Source organism: Vigna umbellata, chromosome 7 (genome assembly GCF_029865625.1).
Source record: "Vigna umbellata cultivar VRB3 chromosome 7, Vumbellata_1.0, whole genome shotgun sequence".
Lineage (NCBI taxonomy): Eukaryota > Viridiplantae > Streptophyta > Magnoliopsida > Fabales > Fabaceae > Vigna > Vigna umbellata.
Genome location: NC_142171.1, coordinates 43,156,270 through 43,170,681, shown reverse-complemented (window position 1 = coordinate 43,170,681; position 14,412 = coordinate 43,156,270). Strand labels below are relative to the sequence as shown.

Here is a 14,412-nt window from a genome sequence, read left to right as displayed (position 1 = left end):
GCTGGTACAAAAAAATTGTATGTACCAAACTTGTTACTAATATAATCAATAAAAACTTTATGGAAATATTTGCTTCTGCAATCGAGTGACTACAAAGATGACATAGAAGACGAAATATCAACTCAAAAACTCCCTCTCAGCAACAAATCTAGGAGATTGCTCCATAAAAATCTCTTATTGCAAATTACCGTTGAGGAATGCACTATTGACATCCAATGGATAAAAAGGCCATTGTTGAGGAGGATGTTCATTGGGGAAACACAATACCAACGAGATCTGAGTTTAACCATATAAGGGATTGACATCATTCTCTACCCAAAACCTTAAGACAACGAGTTAATGGATCTTGCACCTTATATAGTGCTCTACTTTCTCATTTATATTCAATGTGAGACTTAACAATCTCTCCGTCAAGGGTGAATCCCTTCCACATTGGTACCCTCCCCTCTAGTGGAAGCATTCCCAACCAACCACAACCATGAGTACTCCTTCATACTGTCGTTCATCTTAACGAAACATGTTGAAGAGCCACTATGGCTATAAATAAACTAACAAAAACCCTATTTGCCACTAAAGAAAAAGTAGATATGCACGGGTCAAACACATGAGTGATAGAAGAGAGGTCAGAAGAGACAATAGCGAAAGAAGTCATGGATGAACAAGAAAAAGAAAACTTAAAATTCTAATATTCTCCAATCAAGACACCTAAAAGAGGAAAAAAAGAGCGACCTCGACGCTCTAAATCATTGTCTGGATAGTGACAGGTGTAGTGGCAGAGACAACAAAAACATTTCTCAAAAAAATCTAGCTCTAGATGCCATGTTGAATATAATGAAAAGTATGTATGAGATTACTTTCCCTTGTGTTGAATATACACATGAGATACTCTATTTATAAAGAGTTTCTCCCTACACCACCACATATTTCTTCCTCCACCGCCCCATTCCATAAATACCCCTCAGTCAAAATTAACCTACCGTGGTGAAATGGGAGATCCATTGAGTTGAGCATTCAACGGTTATCCATATGATATCATCATCCGTTCAAGGACATATGGACATTCGTTTCTCTGTTGATATCTGTTTGATAGATTCGTACATCCATTTTCGAGTTAATTGTTTATTATATAATGTGACCCTTTATCCAGCACCAACACTCCAGCAAACTCCAGTATGTTGTGCCCCTCATCTCCTTTTGCCAAAGAATAGGGGTTTCTTCTTTCTTCAACGACTTCAGCTGCTCCAGACTGCTTTATGTGCCCATCTATCGAGCACGTCGTTGCCATGCGCATCTTTCCCTCGGACCCCGAACCGCCAGCGTGAACTCCCTATTCATCTTTGGGTCACACTCTTGTTCGCTTCCGAGACCACCACCGACGACACTTATTTCTTCATTCGAAATATAGATTGGGATTTGGCAACCACACTGCCTTCCTAGTGCGCTCTCTGTACGAATGTTTCTCTGTTTTGATTGGGTTTGTGTGTGTTGGACGAGAATGCTAGCTGGATGGAGGGGATGAAATGATATGGCCTTGAATGATTGTTCAGATAGTGGTTTTGTTGGAGAAAAAAAGATGCAAAAGATGTTGGAGGAAAAAGGTTAAGCCTTGAATTTGTTGAAGATGATGAAGAGGTGAGAAAGAAGATGAACATGAAGGGTAAAGGTGAAGGAAAATGTATTGGTTGATGATGATGATGAATGGAGCATGGGGTTGAATCTTCTATGTGATTTTATTTGTGTGAAAAATGGTGGGAATGGAGATGAATGATTGGTTGTGTTGAAGGGATGCAAAGTACGAAAATGGTGCTGACGGTGGTGCATTTTTTATATTTTGAAAGAGTGAAAAAGGGGTTGGAGTGATATAAAGAAAGAATGGAGAGGAGAAGAATATGGAAAGAGAGGATTTGGAAAATGAAATGTGGGGTGGGGTGGGTTGTAGCGGTGGAGTGAAAAGAGAAAGATATTAGGTTTAAAAAAAAAATGAAAAAGTAAAGTTAAAGTAAATAATATTTACTTAAAGGTTATTTTGAAATTACGAAAAATTGGAGAGGTGAAGAGAAAAGGATGTGGTGGTATAGAAAGCGTTGCTCCTGTTTATAATATGAGAAATATGAAGTAAAACCAAAATAAAAATAAAGAATAATAATAAATAAACTAAAAGTAAAAAATAAAGATAATATATTTAATGTATTTAAGTGCATATTATTTAAACATCCGGATACTCCATTTAATAAAATATTTTTGTTGATAAAAAAAATAACAACAAATGTTTTTACATAGGAAAATAATATTGGAATGTCCTCCTATTTTTCCTAAAAAATTACTAGAAAATCCCTATTATATTTAGATAATAATAAAAGACATATATTTTATTAAATAACATAATAATTGGATTGTCCTTTCAGAAATTGGTTTATGCATCCAATCAAAGGTAGAATAAATAATAAAAGGACAATACTAAAACTGAAGGAAACAACATTAAAGAAAATCATATTATCAATAAAATTCTACCAATGAAAAAATCATTACTAAAATAGTATTTACAGATAAATTTTAATAACATAAAAACATTCATTTGTAAAACAAAAATTATCTTTCGTAATAGATCCGTTAATAATATATTCCTTAGTAATATCTTTTACTAATTTCAAATTTATTAGTAATAAAAATTTCCATCAATATATTTCTTTGGTAAATGGATGTTAAAGTTCTGCTCTATATTTTTATCATATGTTATGGTAAAATTTGTTTGTAATATATTTTTATTTTAATTTGTCAATAAACTCGTCAATAATTTAAGTTTTTAAAATTTTATCTGTAAGCTTGTAATAATTGAATTTTCAAAAATTAGTAAGTAATGGTACTTTTTAAAATTTATCAATAAATATGTCGATAAATATGTCGACAAAGTGAATGTAAATTTTCTCGTCATATTTGTTACAATATTTATTATAAATTAAATAGAGATAATTGAGAAGAAAAAGAGAGAAACAAGAAAAGAAGGATGAAAAATACGAGAAAGAGGAGGAAGAAGAGAAAGAGGAGACACTGACAACAAACATTGACACTAAGGATGGCAACAGATCCGGTCTGGTACTAATAATGCCTACTAGCTACCTGACCCGTATGAAAAAATTGTACTTGTTAACTATCCTGCGACTTGTCGGATACCCGTATAAAAAAACTCACGGATTTCTTTCAATCCACAAATATTTAAAAAATATATTTTATGAGTTTTTAAAAGAGATCCAACTTAATTTATAAGAAATGAAGATAATAAAAATGAACAAAACTATCATTAAGTCTTAAATAATTTTGACTTACAATAATCTCAAAAAAAAGCTAAAATGTTTCAAACACCAAATAGTAGAATTTTGAAGGAGAAGATAAATTTGAAAATAAAGTGTAAATGTCACACTGTATGTAGGATGAGATATGTGAACACTGTTACTTTCCAATTCTTATACGGTTTAATGAATGAGTTTGACGAGGAAGCATAAGGGTCTATCTACATCTCTCCAATTTCTATATTATCTAATAAATGAGTTTGATGAAGAAAAAAAAGGGGTTTATATGTTTATTCAAGTAAAACTACCAATTATATGTATATGTTACTATGATTTTTTATTTCTATTTTCTGAAATATCTTTAATTGATTGAAGGTGCTTTCTTGAATATTACTAGAAAAGATACATCTCTGAATAAAATCTTAACATCAATTTAAACTTAATAAAGATAAAAATGTAATTTCATTCCACTAAGGAGTAGGAGATACCTCCGTGTATAGGTAATATGACTATTCGAACCCGATTCGTTAATGATTAGGAACTAAATTACCTGCTATTTGTAGATATCTATTCGGGTACCAATTATCCGTAATGAATTTTATGTACATAGACGACGACTAGCGTGATAGAGGAGGAGGAGTCAAAGACAACATATATGTATAGCATGAGTGACAATGGATCCCACCATGACAAAACTCAACAATAATGACGTTGATAAAGAAGATCAAGAGAATAAGGAGGAAAAAGAAAAAAAAATAAAAGAATGAAGAGAGAATAACATTTTGCGACATTAACTGGTGATGAAAAAAATTTATCATCAATTATCCAAAAATATTTATAATTGATAAATTTTATTCATGGTCAAAATCCATTAATAATCGATGAATAATTATTGACAAATTTTTTACCATCAATAATTATTAACAAGTTTTCTTATTAGTTTGCCATCAATAATTACTATTTTATTTTTAAAATATATTTTTTAAATTAAAATAATTATTTTACCAATTTTATCTTTTAAATGATTTTCTTAATTTATCCAATTTTTTAAACTTGACTCTTGATTAAACTTATCCATCTTTAATTAAAAAATTACCTATAAAATAAATATAAACTATGAATAATAAAATTATAAAAATTATTTATATTTAATTCTATAATTATAATAATAACAATGAACACATTTTCATTAGTTTACTTTAAAAACAATAAATTAATTATTGTTATTAGTAAATTATATATTTTTTAAAAGATTAAATATATTTTTAATTCTTGAATTTAACTTGAATATTGAATTTTTTTTCCAAAACTTTGATTCATTTCAGTCCATAAACTTAAAAAATAATGCATATAATTCTTTAAATCTAATTAAGTTAAATTTTTTTAAAGACATTTAATGTTGTTTATATCATTTGATATGTTCTGATTTCAATATCACAATATCACACTAGTAAAAAAACTGTTTTTAAACTCGCGTTATAGGCACCGGTTTAGGTGAAACCGAAGCCTATCAAAATGCGGTGGCATTTTTGTAGTTTAAGCGAACTTATACGTCCCGGTTCAAAATCAACCAAAGCATATAAGTCATATTACCTCGGTTAAAGCAACGACCGAAGCCTAAAAGCCCACCTGTGCAGAGCATATGGCTTCGGTTCGTTCAGAACCAGTACGAAATAGTATTTATGCCTCGGTTTAAACGGAAACCGAGGTATATAATCATTTTATATTTTTTTTTTCATTTTTTTCTGAGGACTATATGCCTCGATCAGGTGTAGAACCGAGACTTATATGCATGTATTGTTTCGGGCGAGCAGAGAACCGAGTCATATGTGCACGTATCTTAACCAAAAAAAACGTAACCTTTCATTTCCTTCTTCCTCCAGATCCGACTCCCACCCTCGCTCCCTCACTCTCCCTCCTTTCCTTCTTCCTCCAGATCTGACTCCCTCCCTCCCTCTTCCAGATCTGACTCCCACCCTCGCTCCCTCGCTCTCCCTCCTTTCCTTCTTCCTCCAGATCTGACTCCCTCCCTCCCTCTCCCTCCATCGCTTTCTCACGTCGTCCAGTCTCTTTCTTGACCATTCCACCGGCGGCATCATCTACTCCGACTGCGGCCTCGTCCCATACCGCTCCACCGACGACATCGCCTTCTCCGAGTGCGGTCTCGTCCCACTCCATGGACGAGATCTCCGACGGGCGACAACGACCCCAACGTCCTTGAGTCTAGATCCCCTCGCGACGATGACGGTCACGGCACCCACACAGCCAGCACAGCCGCGAGATCGGTGGTTTTCGGCGAGAGAGAAACGATGGTGGACGCGGCGACGACGAGGACGCGGACGGCAGCGACAATTCCTCGATCTCCCTCACCATCTCTGTTTTCTCTCCTACCGTTTGAGTTTCTGTGATTTGAGTTTGGTTTCTTCGATTTGAGTTTGGCTTCTACGATTTGAGTTTGGTAGCTGCAATTTGAGTTTCGTTTCTCCGATTTTTGAGTTTCTGGGTTCTGTGTGCAGGTTGAGGTGGAGAAGATTGAATCATGGAGGCACGATTTGGGTTGCTGTTATGGTGGTTCTGGGTTGTTGTTTTGGTTTGTATGTTGTTGTTCTGGGTTGCTGTTCTGGGTTGCTGTTCTGGGTTATGGGTTGCGCTTCTGGGTTCTGGGTTACTTACTCTCATGCTAGAAACATTTGGTGAAGAAAAAGAAGTGCCAAAACCACGTTTCTGTTGCTTTGATTTTTTCTTCTTGCAGTTGCATTTTTGTGAATCTCGGTCACCAAATCCTCCTGCATGAACTGAACTTGAACTGAACTGGGTTACCTAAATTTAAAAAAAAAAAATAGTGTTACGGCCTCGGTTATCTAAAATTCGGGACATAATCTTACCATTTTTGTCTCGGTTCATGACCGAGGCATAAAACCTACGTTTTTTTACCTCGTCTGGTTATGCACCGGTTGCACAACCGGTGTCTATAACCAATTTTAACCGGTGCTATATCCTCCACCTGTACTAGCGTCAGATAGAAAATGTGTTGCATTTGACATGTAAACAAAATTTAACATAATTTAATTAAAATGATTATCAAAATTTCAAAACAAAAATGAATTTTATTTTTGCGTCAAATTTGATCGATTAAAAATATATTAACTTTCTTAAACATGTGATTTTAGATATGATTGATTTTAAGTTTAATCTCTGCGTGAATATTATGGGATTGTTTAATCATTTTAATTAATTGTTATGTTCTTCACATCCTATGATAAATGCAAGCGCATAATTAGCAAATATCAGAAGTATGCACCATAAACTTTATATATGTAATTAATCTTTGTAAATAAAACCTGACTTACTAAATAAAATGACAACAACAAAATTCAGAGTGTAAACAAACTTAATTTTTCCAAGTTTTGGTCATGGACATATATAAGTTCTTGAAAATGTACCCAGCTTAATCATACACGAGTAATAACATATAATAAAAATTTAATATTTCTACATATATATATATATATATATATATATATATAAATCAATAAAATAGTAATACATAATTAATTATAAAAAATTGATAACAAAACATTTTTAATTCCATCCACCAACCCATGGATAAATTTCATGGAGTTAAATAATTATGAAAAAAAATAATCAATTTGTTTGGAAAATGATGAACCCAAAAATAATGAGATTGAATATGTTTCAGTCAAGTGTGACATAAACATATTTAATATCTAATTACTTATATGATTAACAGTTAAAACCGGTCTAATTTAATTGAAATTTGCACATTGTGAAAACTTGTTTACCTACAGCGTATACATGTGCATGCAGGACCCACCTTCGTCTTTCACCCTTCTTCATTCTGCAGCATACAACTCAACTCACTAAACCTCACTTTACTTCAACCACAACCTCAGCTTTGACTCTTCAAAGTCTTCACTTTCCTATCCAATGCCGCTGGAAAGTGACGTCACCATCTCCTCTTACCGCCTCTGCTGGGACGTCTTTCTCAGCTTCCGGGGCACACACACGGGCCACACCTTCACCATGCGCCTCTACCACGCTCTCCACGGTCGTGGCGTTCGCGTCTTCCGAAACGACGATGGGTTGGAGCGCCGCGGCGAGATCCAGAAGAAGCTTCTAGAAGCCGTGGAAGACTCTGCCGCCGCCGTCGTCGTTATCTCTCCCGATTACGCGTCCTCGCACTGGTGCCTGGAAGAGCTCGCAAAGATTTGCGAGGTTGGGAGGCTGATCCTCCCGGTTTTCTACTGGGTGGACCCTTCGCACGTGCGAAAGCAAGAGGGTCCCTTCGAGGAGTGGTTCGTGTGGCATGCACAGAGGTTTCCGACAGAGAGGATTGAGCAGTGGAGGGATGCGATGAAGAAAGTGGGTGGACTCGCTGGTTTTGTTTTGGATGAGAAAAGGTGCATGCAGCATCGTGCTTCGTTAATTGCTTGTAGTTTCTTACGTACTGTTGCTAGAAATGTGTGCATAAGATCATTTTGCCAGTTTCTGCTTTCTTTCATGATATGTTTGGTTTTACTGCATCTCTGTCATGTGGTGTATTAAGTCTAGATGGGTTTTATTAATCTGTTTTTAAACCATACAATTGAAAAACCAGAAATAACTTTAATTTAAAAAGAAATTACTAATGTGATACTATAAGTAAATAAAAATATATAATTAAAATTTTGTAAAAAAAAGTAGATGTGATATTATTCTTTTACTTTTAGAGACGCTTTGGTTTGAGAGATTTTTCTTAGTTTTTAAGTCTTATATATTCTCATGAATAAGTGTTATATTTTTTATATAATTTTATTTATTATTGCTTAAAGATAATGGTTAATTACGATGAAAAAATGATAGCTTTTCTTAAACCAAACATACCATGTTTCGCGTCTTTGAGCTTTGTTTTTGCTTTGCTGTGTTTTTTTACCAGCGTGTGTGATGGTTTTGAACAATGTGATTTAATCATTTTGTTTTTAAATTTCTTGCTTAGTGACGGTGACAAGAGTGATGAACTGATTCAGATTTTGGTGCAAAATCTTATGAAGCAGCTGAGGAACACACCACTGAGTGTGGCTCCATTCACAGTAGGTCTCGATGATAGAGTTGAAGTGTTGAAAAACTTGTTGGACTTAAAATCCAACGATGTAAGGGTTTTGGGGTTGTATGGAATGGGTGGAGTTGGTAAGACAACATTAGCCAAGAGCCTCTTCAACAACCTTGTTGTTCATAGTTTTGAGCGACGGAGTTTCATTCCAAATGTCAGATCACAGGTCTCCAAACACCACGGTTTGGTTTCTCTTCAAAACAAAATCCACGGTGATCTTTGTGGTAGAAAAGAGGATCTGATCACCGATGTCAGCGACGGCATTTCTGCTATACAAAAAATAGTGCAAGAGAATCGAGTTTTGTTGATCCTAGATGACGTTGACGATGTGGAGCAGCTTAACTTTTTGATGGGTAAGAGGGAATGGTTTTACAAGGGAAGTCGTGTAGTGATAACCACAAGGGATAAGGAAATTTTGCACGGGAGTTATGTTGATGTTGATTTTGAGGTGAAGGAATTGGAATTCTCTGCAGCAATGGAACTGTTCTGCTTCCATGCAATCAGAAGAAAGGAACCTGCAGAGGGTTTTTTAGATGTTTCAAAGCAAATTGTGGAGAAGACAGGAGGGTTGCCTTTGGCTTTGGAAGTTTTTGGGTCTTTTCTGTTTGATAAAAGGACCGAGAGGGAATGGAAAGATGCTTTGGAGAAGCTGAAGCAGATTCGTCCTCCATGTCTTCAAGAAGTGCTGAAAATAAGTTTTGATGCGTTGGATGAACAAAAACAGTGTATATTCCTTGACATAGCTTGTTTGTTGGTGCAAATGGAAATGAAGAGAGATGATGTGGTTGACATATTGAATGGATGTGATTTTAGAGGAGAGATTGCGGTGGATGTGCTCACTGCAAGATGTCTAATTAAGATCATTGGTGATGGAAAAGTGTGGATGCATGATCAAGTTAGAGACATGGGAAGGCAAATTGTTCGTAGTGAAAGCCTTACAGATCCTGGTCTACGAAGCAGGCTCTGGGATCGTGATGAAATCTTGACTGTGTTGAAGAATATGAAGGTAAATATTGTAGCATGGTTTGTTTTTGTAATGTCATGGGAAGAAAAATTGAAAGTATGAAAAGGTCAAGAAGAAACGATTAATGAAATCTATGAATTAGTTCTCTAAAAAAATAATATCTGTTTATGTTTTCATTCTTGATGATTGATTTCGTGTTATAAAAGGCTTTGATGCCAAAAATCTTTTTTAAATGAAATAACGTCGTAAAATATTAAGAAACCTTCCTACATTTGTTAAGATTAAAATCAAGCAACCAAAATTGGCTATCAAATCTAAAGTTTTTAGAAGGAAAAAGTTTTTTTATTTTTATCACGCATAGACTGGTTTGTCATTGATTGGTTTTAAATATTTTCTTAAAAATAAATTCAAGCATATCAATAAAGTGGGGTTGTCGAAAAATTATTAAAAAAAAGTTGTCAATTATCATGATCTTTTTAGAATTCCATATTCTAACTAAATTCATTATATATTTTCCATTTCATTTCTTGACCACTTTAACAACGAACACTGCGTGTAGGGAACGAGAAATGTTCAAGGAGTTGTCCTAGATTGTGTGAAGAGAAGAATGTCCATTCCCAGAGATCGCTCAGCAGATGAAATAACTAGGGAAAATTTTCGACGCAAGCCCAGTTGTAAATCTGCATTCGAGTATATTAAAGAGAGGTATAGAAAGTACGTAGAGGATAGAAAAGAGAAAGCAAAAGAGGTTATCCTTCAGTCCAAGCACTTTCAACCAATGGTTTCCTTAAGAATGCTTCAGATTAATTATTCCAGATTGGAAGGACAATTTATATGTCTTCCCCCAAAACTCAAGTGGTTACAATGGAAACAGTGTTCATTAAGGTATATGCCTTCTAGCTATAATCCATTGGAACTTGCAGTCATGGATCTCTCTGAAAGTCTGATTGAAACCTTGTGGAAGGAACGAAGTAACAAGGTTTGCTTTCTTATTACCTGATGAGCTCACTATTTTGAAAAAATAAATTGTCATCAATGAGTTCTAGAACTTGGTGTTTTCTATTTTTTTTAACATTTACCTTATATTTTTCAATGACGATATTTATTTGGCAGGTGGCTGTGCACTTGACGGTTTTAAACCTCTCCAGGTGCCACCGTTTGACAGCAACTCCTGACTTATCTGGGTATCTGTCTCTTAAAAAACTTAATTTGGAAGAATGTTCTCACTTAACTAGGATTCATGAATCATTAGGGAATCTAAATTCCTTAGTTCATCTTAACTTTCGCCTCTGCTATAACCTCATAGAACTACCTAGTGATGTCTCTGGGCTGAAACACCTCGAGGACCTCGTTCTTTCCGACTGCTGGAAATTGAAAACATTACCAAAAGACTTGAGCTGCATGGTTTCTTTAAGACAGCTACTTCTTGATAGCACTTCTATTACTGAGCTTCCTCTGTCCATCTTCCATCTCACAAAACTTGAAAAGCTGAGTGCAAATGGATGCCACCTTCTGAAGAAGTTACCTACCTGCACTGGGAAACTCTGCTCCCTGCAAGAATTATCACTTAACCATACAGCATTGGAGGAATTGCCAGATTCAGTTGGTTCTTTGGAAAAACTTGAGATGCTTAGTTTGACGGGGTGTAAGTCACTATCAGTGATTCCTAACTCTACTGGGAAACTAATTTCCTTGACTCAATTGTATTTGGACGGCAGCGGAATCAAAGAATTGCCTGCTTCTATTGGTGCTTTATCATATTTAAGGAAGCTGTCTGTTGAAGACTGTACTTCTCTTGACAAATTTCCTGTCTCGATGGAGGCATTAGTTTCAATTGTTGAACTTAAGTTAGATGGCACAAAAGTTTCTAATTTTCCAGAAGAAATATTTGTGGGCATGAAAATGCTAGAAAAGCTCGAGATGGGAAAAGTTCAGCATCTAAAATTCGTACCAGTATCATTGGGCTACCTGTCAGCTCTTACCATTTTGGACATGCATGATGCAAACATTACTGAATTGCCAGAATCAATAGGAATGTTGGAAAATCTTATTCGGCTGAGGTTAGACAAGTGCAAACAGCTCCAAAGGCTTCCAGACTCCATTGGAAATTTGAAATCTTTGCGATGGCTAATGATGAAGGGAACAACACTTACACGACTACCAGATAGCTTTGGAATGCTCAGAAGCCTGGTAGAACTAGACATGAAAAGAATGCCCTATCTTAATGGGGCTGGAAACAACATGTCTACAGGGACAATTATTCCTGAAATACGAGAACAACCTAGTTCAGAGGCAATATTAACTTCTTTTTGCAATCTAAGCTTGCTGGAAAAGCTAAATGCTCATGGATGGGGAATATATGGAAAAATTCCAGATGAGTTTGAAAAGCTATCATCACTAGAAACTTTAAGTTTAGGTCACAACAATATTTGCAGTCTTCCAGCCAGCATGACGGGTCTCTCCTGTCTCAAAAAGCTTTTGTTGTCAGATTGCAGGGAGCTCATGTTTCTGCCTCCTCTTCCCTCTAGCCTAGAAGAGCTAAATCTGGAAAACTGTGTTGCAGTGCAGTACATACATGATATTTCAAACTTGGAGCGATTAGAGGAGTTCAACCTTACAAATTGTGAAAAGGTGGTGGATGTCCCAGGTCTTGAACATTTGAAGTCCTTAAGAAGGTTGTACATGAGTGGTTGCATTGGATGCTCCCTTGCCGTAAAGAGAAGATTTTCCAAGGTTTGTCATTTCTTTGTTTCTTCCACGCCCCAAAATCACATCCTTCTGTCTTAAGCATAAAATAAAATCCAATAATTTCCCACTTATAAATTAAAGATTTGTCCCAGGTTCTACTTAAGAAATTAGAGATTTTGATTATGCCTGGAAGCAGGGTCCCGGATTGGCTTACAGCAGAACCAGTAGTGTTTTCCAAGAGAAGAAATAGGGAGCTCAAAGGTGTTGTTTTTTTTGGCGTTATCTCTTTCAAGAACATACCTGAAAACCAAAGGGAAGGACTGGAGTTAGTGGATGTTCAAGGAAAAATCTTTAATTTGACCAGTGAGGTGTTTAGCACAACGTTTCGCCTGCTAAGAGTACCCAGGACAAATGAAGACCACATATTTTTGCGCAGATTCGGCGCTCGAACTCCGTTAGTCTTTCAGTTAAAAGATAGGTATACCTTACATTTGCAAAGGCGAAACCCTCCTCGTATTGAGAGGTTGGAGCTCAATAACTGCAGAATTCATTTAGTTTTTTATGGTGACGATGATTACGAGGGAGACGAAGGATCACTTGAAGAAAGTCAATACTCTGTTTCACAAAAATTAGCCAAGTTCTTCAACTTTGCTGCAGACGATCCAGGCGTGTGAATAAAGTTCTTCAACTTACCATTATGTATTGTCTTTGGAAAATGTTATTTGGATAACGAAATTTTGACACAAATTTAACAACGCCACGTGTCAGCTCTTGATTGGCCAAATAAATTGAAAATAAAACAGAGAAAGGGTTACGGGGCGAGAGGTATTTTGGGATTTCGAGGTTAAAATTTGAAGAATTGGGTTTCGCGGTTTAGGGTGGGAAAGACGTTCGTTCAACCCTTGTCGCTCTCTCGCTCTCTCGCTCTCTCGCTCTCTCGCTCTCTCGCTCTCTCGTTAAAATTTAAAGAATTGGGTTTGGGCGGTTTCGGGTGGGAAAGAAGTTCGTTGAACCCTTCCATATTGTGTCTCGCTCTCTCGCTCTGTCGTTCGTCTTCGAAGCTTCCATCTTCGCTGTCGTTGTCTCGCTCTCTCGCTCTATCATTTTTACTTTGTCTTAATCTCACTTATAATGACAAAAGTAGTGATTGAAAAATGAACGCAACATTATAATAAGAATTTGAAAAGTACGAGACCATTTTCAGTAAAATTAATGGTAATTAATGGGAAGGAGTTGATCAAATTCTGAGTGGGGAGATGGGTGTTGGTCATTGATGTAAACGCAAGAAGTGTGGAGTGACCCGTGATGAGTAGGGGGACGAAGTAGTGCAAGGAATGAGTCAGAGTGTTGAAAAAATGGTCTGGTAATCGTTTACAGAATCCTGGTAAACGATTACCCGAGAGAAAATTGGATTTTGTACATAAAGTCCAACACAGGTAGTCAGCCAGGTGAACAGGGGTCACCATTGGAAAAAAAGCTCAGTTTTAGGCAGTTCTGCACCTGTCTGAGGCTAGTCCAGGTGTTTCAGTCGTGGGAGAGGGTGGTTGGTGATGTGATGTGTGTCCAAGGAGTGTGGGGTGACCCCTCATCAGTTGGAGGAGCAACCTCTGCAAGGGATGAGTGAGGGTGTTGAAAAAAGGGTCTGGTAATCGTTTACAGCATCCCTGTAAACGATTACCCGAGACAAAACTGGCTTTTGTACAGAAAGTCCAACACAGGTACTCAGTCAGGTGAACTGGGGTCACCATTGGCCAAAAAGGTGAGTTTTAAGCACTTTTGCACTTTTCTTATGCTAGTCCTGGTGTTTCAGTGGTGGGAAGTGATGTTTTGGCACCCCATGATGAAGGAAAAAAACAATGTTTATGAGATGAGCAACTTGGGTGAGATAACATGGTGTCAACTTTGACCTTTGCTGGCTATTTTACTGATAACTTTTCCCACCGACCTCCAAATGATGTGATTCTTTTTTTATTAGAAACTAGACTCAAAAATCTTTCCAATGACTACTAATTTGTATTTTTTGGACATCTGAGTTGGTACAGTTTATTCTTTCAAGTTAGCGTTTCATATATTTTTGCCAACTCTCACCTTTGCTTGTTCTTTTGCTCATAACTTTCTCCACCGAACTCCAAATGAGTTGATTCTTGTTTTGTTGGAATCTATACTCAAAGACCTTTCAAATTATGCCTTAGAAATCAAGTTTACACCTTTTTTGACACTGTAATCGATTACAAGGACACTGTAAACGATTACCCGAGACAAAACTGGATTTTGTACAGAACGTCCAACACAGGTACTCAGTCAGGTGAACTGGGGTCACCATTGGCCAAAAAGGTGAGTTTTAAGCACTTTTGCACTTTTCT

General features: G+C 36.3%; 1 protein-coding gene and 1 long non-coding RNA gene across 5 annotated transcripts; both read left to right on the top strand.

Moving 5' to 3' along the window:
• The first annotated feature begins 4,962 nt into the window (after positions 1–4,962).
• Positions 4,963–6,023, top strand: LOC148196099 (uncharacterized). Its single transcript, XR_015781046.1, has 2 exons — positions 4,963–5,700; positions 5,804–6,023. It is a non-coding gene; the product is annotated as an uncharacterized LOC148196099 (long non-coding RNA).
• Positions 6,024–7,025: 1,002 nt separating this feature from the next.
• LOC124831905 (disease resistance protein RUN1-like) lies at positions 7,026–14,074 on the top strand. 4 transcript variants are annotated; one of them, XM_088094664.1, is made up of 5 exons: positions 7,026–7,708; positions 8,284–9,403; positions 9,921–10,340; positions 10,475–12,094; positions 12,191–12,367. In XM_088094664.1, the coding sequence occupies exons 1-5, from the start codon at positions 7,236–7,238 to the stop codon at positions 12,218–12,220; spliced, it is 3,663 nt and encodes a 1,220-aa protein (XP_087950790.1). In that variant the 5' UTR covers positions 7,026–7,235; the 3' UTR covers positions 12,221–12,367. The 4 variants fall into 4 exon arrangements, with proteins under 4 accessions (XP_087950790.1, XP_087950789.1, XP_087950788.1 ...); XM_088094663.1 differs by having other exon boundaries at positions 7,027–7,708; positions 12,246–12,438; XM_088094662.1 differs by having other exon boundaries at positions 7,032–7,708; positions 12,202–14,074.
• The last annotated feature ends 338 nt before the right edge of the window (positions 14,075–14,412 follow it).

Bases quoted from the DNA above. Each gene is read 5' to 3' on its own strand.
- LOC124831905 (XM_088094662.1), top strand. From the start codon at position 7,236: ATGCCGCTGGAAAGTGACGTCACCATCTCCTCTTACCGCCTCTGCTGG. The intron at 7,709-8,283 runs GTGCATGCAGCA...TTTCTTGCTTAG, and splicing joins TTTGTTTTGGATGAGAAAAG to TGACGGTGACAAGAGTGATG. The intron at 10,341-10,474 runs GTTTGCTTTCTT...TTTATTTGGCAG, and splicing joins GGAAGGAACGAAGTAACAAG to GTGGCTGTGCACTTGACGGT.